Here is an 11,459-nt window from a genome sequence, read left to right on the forward strand (position 1 = left end):
GCTCTGTAGACCAGGCTGGTCTCGAACTCACAGAGATCCGCCTGCCTCTGCCTCCTGAGTGCTGGGATTAAAGGCATGCGCCACCACCGCCCGGCAAGAAAACTTTTAAATCACCAGAATTAGGGAGACCATCCTGATCTACACAATAAAACTTTGCCTCAGCGAAAAACATTAAACTTCTTTGTTGTTGTTGTTGTTGTTGTCCTGGAGCTCCTCCTACCTTTGCCTCCAAAGTTCTGGGATTAAAAGTGTCCACCACCACCGCCTGCAGAAAACATTAAATCTTAACAGGAAACACTAAACACAGAAGAGAAATTGTTGACTAAATTTTATTTGGGGGTACAGCAGGAGTAGAGTTGCTGCTCGGCCCACTATTCTCTTAAAGTATAATCAATAAACTTATTTTTTAAGGTATTTTGAGTCTTCATTCTTAATTACTTTTGTCTTGTATAATCTTCATAAAATGTGTTCTTTTGTGACCAGTACTCTGAACGTTGCTGGGTTTCCCTTGACTACTTTCCCGTCTGTCTTCAGTATAGGTCCCTTCTTCTCTGCTCTTTACTCTTGAATTAATCCTCTACCTACTTCACAGGCCGATTCTTTGATGAAAATGAATCCCCTGTTGATCCGCAGCATGGCTCTAAACTGGCGGATTATAATGGGGATGATGGTAACGTAGGTGAGTATGAGGCAGACAAGCAGACTGAGCTGGCTTACAATGAGGAAGAAGATGGTGATGGTGGAGAGGAAGACGTCCAAGGTGAGCGTGGCCTGGCTTCCATGCTGTGACCGTGAAACTCACCTCTTAGGTTTGGTTGAATTTGTGTAGAATTTTCCCCACTTACAGTCATAGCTGTATCTTAGTCTGAACTCGAGATTTTGTGCAATTTTTCAGTTTTGAGAACTATTTTATGATAGAAGTTTGTGAGTAATTAGAAGGGTCATTCTTTTCATTTTCAGATTATATTATTGATATAGTGACAATTTGAAACGCAGAGTTCTCAAAATTTTTAGGATTAAATTGTTTGAAATGACTCTAGGCATTACTTGAAGCAAATACTCCAGAAAATACCTTTTTTAAAAATCTCACTGGAGAATACTTAGTATTCTAAGTATATACAAATATTGCCCAGACAGCTTTTTTGTTAAAGCAAAGCCACATGGTCTCCATAAGGAACAGAAATCTAGTCTGCCCCTGATGGGACATGAGAAGGTGAAGTGTTCTGACAACTTTAACCTTTATATTTAACGAAAGGTTTGAAAGATTTGTCTTCATGGTTAATACACAGATTCAACACATTTTTTTCTTGTTAACAATTGCTTCTAAGCTTTTAACTTAGTAAAAGTTAAGATTCCTACCTGTGTGCATGCCTCAGACCACACTGCTGTGCTGTAGTGGGGCTTTGGGCTTCTTTTCTGCCTGCTTGTGTTCAGTAGTATCTATGGAGTTTTAGAGTTTTAGAGTGTTTTTTATAGAAGTTACCTTTGACTTAGGGTATAAAGTATAAGATTTCTGTAATACAGTGCATGAGTTTTCTGGGGTAACCAGTTTTTATTTCTTTTTATAGTTACTAAGTTACTTAGGTTCAGGACAAGAATCTTTTTTAAACTTAGAAAATAATTTAATTGCCCTCGAATACTATATAGTTAGGATAAAAAGGAAGGCTAGTGATCTGACATCCTAGGCATTATTTTGTAGTCCACTCTAGATTGGGAATAAGAATAAATACAGTTATTTGTGAAAAAAGAGATTAATAGGTACTGGAAGTTCTGTGAGGACATCATCTCATCCTTTTCTCATAATTTTTTCCTTTGCTCATTGCTTTTATGATTTGATTGGATTATGTTTGCTTGCCTTTATCTGTGACACTTTGTCTTTTGTCTTGCATGTGTATCATATCACCAATTAGATTGTAAGCTCTTGAGCAACCAGAATTTTCATTTATTTTACCTTGCATCTTATTTGTGTTCTTTTTTGTGCCTGTTCTCCCACAGTGTTTACACTCAGGGCCCAAGCAATGCTGTTAACTGTTAGTTATGCTTTTCCATTGGCTTCTGTTCTTATAACTGACCGACTGAATGTTCTTTAATTCTGGCCACAGCTTGCTCATTTGCACTTTGAGGAGTCTTCCCCCCCCCCTTAAGGATCTCTATCATTTAATTAGTTCATTTTGAGGTTTTTATTAGAGCAATTAATTTCAAGTATTATTAATAATTCTTACATTTTTGCTTGTCTTAAGCCTGATGATTTTTAATCACAGAATTTCTTTTAATATTTGTGTCAATTTTATGCACAGTGAGTGATTTATCTTCAGTGATTTCCCTCTTCCGTTCTTGTATTCTCCACACCCATTTCTCATTACTGCTATGCTTTTCCTTTCACAAAAGAATCTAAGTTTATTGGTTCTAAGGCCCAAGATGTTTTCAGTGAAGTAGGGAGGTGGTTTTTTATCCCCCCCTCCTTCTTTTAGGATCTCTTGTAATCCAGGCTCACATTTAGCATATAGTTGAGGGCAACCTTGAACTTTTAATCTCCTGCCGCCATCTCCCAAGGGCTGAATTAGAAGCATATGCCAACACCTCCAGTCTTATGTGGTGCTAGAAAGGAAACACAGAGCCTCACAGGTAGTGGGTGAGCACTCTACCAACTAAGCCACATCCTCAGTTCTAAATTCTTTGCTTCAGTGTTTGCAAGTAAATCTTCCTTGAGTTGAGACTTGCTTCTTAATATTTATCTTATTTTAGTGTTTGTTAGTAATAGTGGAGACTCATCACAGAACAGAAATAAGCAGGAATGGCAGCCCCAGTAAAGGGAAATATATTGGGTAAACTGACTTTAACATAAGTATTTAAAAGACTTAAAATAATTTCAAATGCGTTTGTAAGATTAGGTTCATTATTAACTGTCCAAAGAGTGGGGGGGGGGGGGCAGCTCAGCCCCTACTTAGTTAGCTTGCAGATATTATTGCAAGGTCAGATTTTGCAGAGTTGAAATCATTTTTCACTGTGTCAATATCGTTACAGTGCTTTTACAGCCCAAGCAAGTCTTAAAATTGAGAAATGGGGGCTGGGAGAACAAAACCACATTTTGGAGTTAGAGTTAAAAGAAAGTCTGTGTAGTGCTTCTTAAATCACATAGATATTCTGTGCAGTTTTTCATTTAGAGCTAGAATGTGGCCCACCTTTCAATGGAGTTGTTGTGTATAACTTAATTACTGTAGGAAAATACAATCCCTATTTCAAAATGCCTGAGGCACATTTATCCCCAAACTCAGGAAAAAAGAAATGTTTTTCCACTGTTAGAGCGTTACGACCAAAGGTAAAAACAAACCCTGATGCCCTGAAGTGTGGCTGGGCATGGGGGCCCACACATGTAATCCAGCACTCAGGAAGCTGAGACAGGACAACAGAGAGAGCTCTAAGCTATTCTGAGCTACAGATCCACATCTTTTCTTTTTGGTTTTTTAAAACATGGTTTCTTTGGAGCCAGTTCTGGAACTAGCTCTTGTAGATCAGGCTGGCCTTGAACTCAGAGAGATCTGCCTGCCTCTGCCTCCCCAGTGCTGGGACTAAAGGCGTGTGCCACCACCTCCTGGCCACATCTTTTCTTTTTTTTTTTTTAATATTTATTGATTTATTATATATACAATATTCTGTCTGTATGTGTGAAGGCCAGAAGAGGGCACCAGACCTCATTACAGATGGTTGTGAGCCACCATGTGGTTGCTGGGAATTGAACTCAGGACCTTTGGAAGAACAGGCAATGCTCTTAACCTCTGAGCCATCTCTCCAGCCCCCCACATCTTTTCTTTTACTTTAATTTTTTTTCCTATTTTATGTTGAGTGTTTTGTTTACGTGTGTGTCTGGTGCCAGAAGAGGACAGAAGTGGGTGTTATATCCCCTGGAGCTGGAGTTACATATGGTTGTTAGCCACCATATAGGTGCAGGGAATCAAACCTGAGTCCCTTAGAAGAACATCTAGTACTCTTACTGCTGAGCCATCTCTCCAGCACCAAGACCTTGCTTAAGAGCAGAGAAGAAGTGGGGAGGACTTGAGGAAGAAGCATTATTAAGGTTTTCTAGGCACAGGCTCTGCTCTGCTGATTGTGGGAGCAGTTTGAGGAGTGAGGGATACAGGGTTAGAAATTCCAACTGAAGGCTAAGATTCTGTTAAATATACTCTAGCCGGGCGGTGGTGGCGCACGCCTTTAATCCCAGCACTTGGGAGGCAGAGGCAGGTGGATATCTGTGAGTTCGAGACCAGCCTGGTCTACAAGAGCTAGTTCCAGGACAGGCTCCAAAACCACAGAGAAACCCTGTCTCAAAAAACCAAAAAAAAAAAAAAATATATATATATATATATATACACACACACACACATACATACATACACACTCTGGCATAGATCTTAAACAAGTCAGAATGTAAAATGGTGGCTTTGACCAATAGGAAGCTAAAGCATTCCAGCATTACTGTTCTCTGTTCATACATAACTGATAATGGAGTCAGCACTATTACTGTTACCTCCAGTATGTGCTAATAAAATTAAATAAGGACTCCTTTCCTGTGTTGACTTATTTTTATTTCAGATTCTTAGAGTATCCTAAAGGGAATAATTTATTTGCAATGATATAAAAAATTTGAAAAGAGGGCTGGAGAGATGGCTCAGTGGTTAAGAGCATTGCCTGCTCTTCCAAAGGTTCTGAGTTCAATTCCCAGCAACCACATGGTGGCTCACAACCATCTGTAATGAGGTCTGGTGCCCTCTTCTGGCCTGCAGGCATACACACAGACAGAATATTGTATACATAATAAATAAATATTTAAAAAAAAAAAACAGTATGCCTTAGATAGATAACAAGTCTTTGGGGGGGGTTGTTTGTTTTATTTTGTTTTGTTTTGTTTTTTGAGACGAGATTTCTCTGTAATAGCCCCAGCTGTCCTGGAACTCGAGCTGTAGTCCAAGCTGACCTCAGACTTACAGACATCCCCTGCCTCTGCTTCCCAAGTACTGGGATTTCATTCTTTATGCTTATAAGAAGATAGAAACTTGGGCCTGGAGAGGTAGGTGGCTCAACTGTTCATCAGAGGACCTGGGCTCAATGCCCAACATCCACATGGCATTCCACGGCCATCTGGAACTCCAGTTCCAGGGTTCCAGTACCCTCTTCTGACCTCCAGCCCATGTAGGTTGGGAACAAACAAAACACTCACATACATAAAATTTTTAAGTTTTTTAAACAATTGTTACTTTTGGGGCTGGAGAGATGGCTCAGAGGTTAAGAGCATTGGCTGCTCTTCCAAAGGTCCTGAGTTCAATTCCCAGCAACTACATGATGGCTCACGGCCATCTGTAAGAAGATCTGGTGCCCTCTTCTGGTGTGCAAGCATACATAGAAGGAATGTTGTATACATAATAAATAAATAAATCTTTAAAAAAAATGAATTGTTACTTTTAAGTGTTCCTGTGTATGTCTATGTCATCAGATCCCCTGAACTAGAGTCACAGATAATTGTAAGCCACCTGTTTTGGGTACTGAGCACTGAACTCAGGTCCTTTAGAAGAGCAGCAAATGCTCTTAACTGCCGAGCTGTCTTTCCAGCTCAAAAGTAAAAATCTTTTTAAAAAGAATATAAATTTCCTTTGCGCTTTAATCTCAAAGAAGTTTTTAGTTTATTTGTAAATATTAATAAGCAGTAGGTACTTTCTACATACAGAAGTTTAGCTGAGTATTTCAGAGCCTACATCCCAATGATTAAAAGCCTGGATTCCAATTCTCTCTTGTAATTCCCACAGCTATAAGGCAGAAATACATGTACTTACTTATGTGTATATGTACTTCTAACAGAAGTTATGTAGACTGCATGATTTGGTATCAGCACTTAAAACAGAGCACTTCATTCTGTAAAGCACTGTCTTAAATGTTTGCTCAATAGTTTTTTAAGTAAAAAAATCTAGAATTTTCTCTCTGGATTGCCTCCTTTGAAGGATAGTTGTCCTCCGCTCTATGGGTGAGCTTGTGACTTTGTGGACCTCAGTGTCGTAGTTTAGTTCATAGTCCTTTCTTACACTCTCAGGGGGCTTTACACTGATATCACAAATGATGGCTAGCTCTCTGGTTGTATTTCCTTGGTTTCCTCATGGTTAGATACTTCAGGTTCTGCTGCTTTCTCTTCGTATTTATTCATATAAAGTTCAGAAAAGTAACAACATTTTTCTTACAATAACTTTTGTGTTTAATTTCTCAAAATGTTCCATTGCTCCATGATTGTCTTCATTTAGTTACTAATTCTTGAAAGATGTGTTCAGAGGCATAGATTGAGACCTCATAACTCAGGTTCTCCAGAGGGCATTCTGGCTAAGTGTCTGTGATTGTTTCCCCCCTTTTAAAGACAAAGATAGGTTTGTTTTGTTTTGTTTTTTAAGTGTGGTTTTTGTTTTTTATAAGAAAGTGATTGCCATGATTACAACACACAAATGTGAATATAACTTCAGCCTTTACAAATGTTCTAATACATCTGGGATGCATTTTACTTTAGAGATAAGATACGTGATCATCAAGCAAGGCCTGGTGGCACAGGCCTCTAATCCCAGGAGCTCTGTAGGCTGAGGACAGGTGACTGTAAATTCAAGACCAGCCTAGGCAACTTTTAGTGAGATACTATCTCAAAAATAAAAAGTAAAATCCATCTAGGGATATGGCTTGGTGAGTAGTGTGATCAGAGCCTTGGGTCCATCCATAGCACCATAAAACAGAAGAAAATCAAATGACACACAGATCTAACCAGGCTGAGGATGACAAGTGTGCAGATAGACTATTTGGAAGTCAGTCCACAGCACCACTTCCTAAAAAACAAAAAAGTGATCAGTTTTAAGAATATGATACAAAATGATTGCCTGCAATTCTAAACAAGAATTTCTATGATTTTAACAGGAAAGTTGTTGAAAGGAAAAATAAAGTTAGCTTGTTTGTCATTTCTGAAAGGCCAAAACAGCATGTGGAAGGTTGAAACAGGAGGATTATGAGTTCAAAGCCAGCCTGAGCTACGTAGTGAAGTTGTCTCAAAAACAAACTGTTGTAGGGAGTTTAGATCTGGGAGGAGTTGGTGTAGGACGTGGGGGTCAGTATGATCAAAATACAGGTATGACATTCTCATAAAGAATTCATAAAAATTTTAATTAAATATAATTAAGATTCAAAGATTGTCCCTAATTTATAATGGTCCAGTGTATGATTTTTCAGTTTTCCAATATTACATACAAAAGCATACCCATGCAGCCACTCTGCTGTTCATTTTCAGCATGATATTCAATCAACTATGGGAGATACTAAAAGATAAATAACAAAATGAAGCATTGAACAAAGAGAGCCAACTCCTGAGACTTTAATTAAACTTCTTTCCTCCCCCCGCCCTTTTTTTGGAGACAGGGTTTCTCTGTGTAGCCTTGGCTGTCCTGGAACTTGCTTCATAGACCAGGCTGGCCTCGAACTCATAGAGATCCACCTGCCTCTACCTCCCCAGTGCTAGAACTAAATGCGTGTGCCACCACTGCCTGGGTCTTCCTTTGTAGCTTAACTATAACGTAATTGTACTTATTTTGAACAGTTATATTTAAAAATTAGAAAAGGGGGTTGTTATTGAGAGATAAAGTGACAGCACGAAAACGACAGCTGACAGATAGGATTGTAGCTAGGGAAGTCTTACCACACGGCACTCGGTAGTCACTTCACACAGCTCTTCAAAAGGCTTTGAGGGCCTGACAGTTTTTTTCTTTTTTTCTTTCTTTCCTTTGGTTTTTTAGAGACAAGGTTTCTCTGTGTAGCCCAGGCTGGTCTGGAACTCCTGGTCACTCTGTAGACCAGGCTGGCCTTGAACTCACCTGGCTAATTTTTTTTTTTTTTTAAGAAAGCGTTATGTTTTGGTTAGTGTGTTGCATTTAGGAAGTCAGGGGAAAACTATTCTCAGAGAACATCACTGAAATGTTCTATGTTGGGACTGGGGAGAACTTCTAGTCTCTTATTTTCTGATTTTTTTTTTCTTTTTTTTGTGGCCACTATAGGTTACCTTTATAATTTGAAAAGGTGGTGGTGGATTTTCAAGAGTGTCTCCCATAGCTTAGGCTGTCCTGGAACTGGCTCTGGAGCTAGGAATGACTTGAAGCTCTGACCTCACAGGCACGTGCACACCCAGCTCAGCTAAGATGCACAGCACTGGCGCTTTGGTCCTGGAGATTCCTAGCATTTTGTTAGCTCTATCTATTGTACATTTGCCTGTCTCCCTGATACCTGTCAGAGATGGTTCTTATTCTCTTTTTAGATTGGGGATGTTTCCTGTTTTGTTTCTTTGAAATGGGGTCTTATGTAGCCCAGGTTTACCTCAAGCTCTCTATGTAGTCCAGGTCTTGAACTCCTGATCCTTCTGCCTCCGAATCTTCCCTAGTGCTGGGATTACAGGTGTGAGCCACCATGACATGATAAAAAAAAAAAAAAGGTTTGCTAAAATTAACTTTTGGGAAGTAATGAGAGACTTTTCACTCTTCAACCGTGCAGCTAAAGAACCAGCTAATGTAACAGATAAGAAATGTGGAAAGATTACCAGAAAGGTGAAAAACTGGAGACAGTTTGGAGCTGGCTGGCTGTGGCGACTTTGGAACTCTATTTGTGATATGTATTATTTGTTTGCAGATGATGAAGAACGAGAACTTCAGATGGATCCTGCAGACTATGGCAAGCAGCGCTTCAATGATGTCCTTTAAGTCTAAGGGATGCTCGCAACCCAAAGTGCTGTGCAGTGAATCATCTCTACTTGTCAGTTTTGACTTCTGTTGTAAAGATCAGTTGTATCAGTTGTAAAGATACATTGCGATAGATTTAAGGAAATTTTAATGAAGGAATGTACCGATGTACATATGTGAACTTTTTCATATTGTATTATCAAAGCAGATACTTTTTTTGGTTACAACACAGCTGAGCCAAAAACAGTTAATCTTTGCATTTAAAGCAAACTAATGTAAATTTCACATTTTATTGAACCTAATTTTTTTCACAAAAAGACAAACAGGAACAAATGTTTGTACAGGTTAAATGCTGCACACAGTGTAATGGCAGTGAGAAGTTAGTGTAGACACTAATACATTTTTGTTACTTCCCATAGGTGTCCTCTACTACCCCTCATTTAACACTCTCTAAAGAGTTACAGTAGAATAGTTACACACACAGTGGGGACCTGGATGCCAAGCAATGTGTGTACAGAATGACCTCCTGCTCCTTTTATTTGGCTCGAGTGCTGATGACATAGGACTGAGGCCTGATGGAAGCCCAGCTCATCATAACAGTGTTTATAAGTTATTCTTAACTTAGTTCTTGAAGTTGCGGAATGCATGGTTGACAATGAATTTTTATTTTTTCAGGTAATACCAGTACTGTTTAACTGTAGTCAGCACTGGCTAAAATTCTTTCTATTTTCAGAGTTGAGTCTGGTGAAAGTATTCACCGTTTACATGTCAGCTCCTGAAAGTGACCAAGTCCACCTTGAAATGAGTCTGCAGTCATACAGCAAAGCTCTTCTGGTAGTTTTAATGATTGTACTTGATTAGAGTTTTCCAGAACTACTAAGTAAGGGATTTTAACAGGTTTTTATTAATGAACAGATGAATAGAAGTACCATGAAGTCTACAGCTGTTTTATTGAAATAGTCCAAAACTTTGTAATAAAAATAAATATTTGTAATTAATGTTAGTTAAGAACCCACCAAGCTCGTTTGCTAGACTTACAGAATTATTTTCAGTGCATTATATCTTTGCTGTTATTTCATTAGGATGTATAAGCTAGCTAATCCTTGTTTTCTGGTTTCACTTTTAAATTTTTTCATGTTACCTAAACATGAAAGGTACTGATCATCAGGGGGAAATGTAAGGCTGAAACCCTGTAATTGCACATAAACATGAAATATTGGGGAGTGACATAACTCAGTGGTAGTGTGAGGCCTAGGTTGATTCCCAACACTAAAAAATAAACAAACAAGTAAACACATATGGAAAGTCTCTACACTAAGGTTGTAATGAAAATACTAGCCGATAGAAGCATCACTTAGTGAGATGCTGAAGTTCTTATATTTCAGTCCAAAGTTATTTAGTGGCCAGGAAAAGATGGAATAACTTACTAAAATTTGTTTTTCTACTATATCAGATTATCCAGTGTTGAGGAAGCAAAGACAGATGGGTCCCTGGGGCTTGCTGGCCGCCATCCTGGCCTAATTAGCAAGTTCCAGGTCCCAATAAGGACTACTGCCGAGGAACACCACACACACAGATTGACCTCTGGCCTCCATACACAAACACAGACACCCGCACCTACACCCGCACACGTGTAAATGCTGTGTACACAAACACACACCCACACCAAGAAACCAGTCCGTAAAGTCAGACCTACAGTAAAACTATGACGATTTACACTAAAGTGTGGTTAACGGGCAGTGAGGCGCACCTGCAGGAGTGCAAGGGGAGTCAGCTGAATGCCTGGTGATGCTTTGTACTTGGCATTATGGAACTGTATAGACAGACCAGAAAGTTTCCTGCCAGTTTCATTGTCATCAAAACAGCCAATTGTTTGTATAGTAGCTGTCCTACACAGCAAAAACTTCATTGAACAGCCTAGACATTTTATAAACTGGGGAATCTTGGACCAATTGATAATATTTCTGACTGTATTAACATTGTAGTACTATCAAGTGCTATGTGGATCTCTTTAAATTGTGGCATTCTACAGTCTGTATTAGACTTGCTGTTTTGTTTACTGTGTTTACTTCTACCTTAAGATTTAGGGTTGTTTGTTTTGTTTGTTTCAGTGTATTTTTGCCCTGAATTAAGTGTTAATTTGACAGGAACGCTGCTTTTAAAAAATCTTACTGGGTTCTAATAAATTAAAAGTTAAACTTGTTTCACAGTTTTGATTTTGCTAGATATATAAAAAATTATGTAAATGTAAACATTTGCATCTAGACTCTGAAGTTTGAATAAATGTCAGCATTTATTTTAGGCTAAACTGAACTGCAGGAGCGGGGTTGTTTGGAAAGGTGGAAAGCTTCGATGTCTTTAGCTTTAGTTCTAGACAGTGAGATAAGGGAGTAAGATGGCCAGGTTCTGTTCTAGCGCTTGGTTCAAATAAATCAGACAAAATGTGATAAAAAGAAATGGGAAGAGGGGCTTTTCCTGGAGAGGAGGTTAAATAACACTAAGTATACTTCAGGCAGACACACTAGGCCTGGATTGGACTTTTGAACCCTCAAAGCCCCACCTCAGTGTCATGCCTCCTCCAAGGGTCCACACCTCCTAATAGTTCCAAACTCCCTTGGTGATCAAACATTCAAATCCATGAGCCTGTGGGGGCCATCCTCATTCAAACCACCATATAGATGTATGTGCACACGCACGCACGCGCGCGCACACATACACAGA

General features: G+C 39.1%; 1 protein-coding gene across 2 annotated transcripts in view; it reads left to right on the plus strand.

Moving 5' to 3' along the window:
- The window catches only part of Casc4 (cancer susceptibility 4), an 80,525-nt gene extending 69,582 nt beyond the window's left edge, over window positions 1-10,943 (plus strand). Inside the window, exons 9-10 of one of the 2 annotated variants that reach the window (XM_005364353.3) lie at window positions 593-760; window positions 8,689-10,943. In XM_005364353.3, the coding sequence (XP_005364410.1) occupies window positions 593-760; window positions 8,689-8,759 (239 nt within the window). In that variant the 3' untranslated portion in view covers window positions 8,760-10,943. The remainder of the gene's footprint in view (window positions 1-592; window positions 761-8,688) is intronic. The other variant, XM_005364356.3, reaches the window with a different exon arrangement.
- The last annotated feature ends 516 nt before the right edge of the window (window positions 10,944-11,459 follow it).

This window comes from Microtus ochrogaster (genome assembly GCF_000317375.1).
Source record: "Microtus ochrogaster isolate Prairie Vole_2 chromosome 14 unlocalized genomic scaffold, MicOch1.0 chr14_random_1, whole genome shotgun sequence".
Taxonomy (NCBI): Eukaryota; Metazoa; Chordata; class Mammalia; order Rodentia; family Cricetidae; genus Microtus; species Microtus ochrogaster.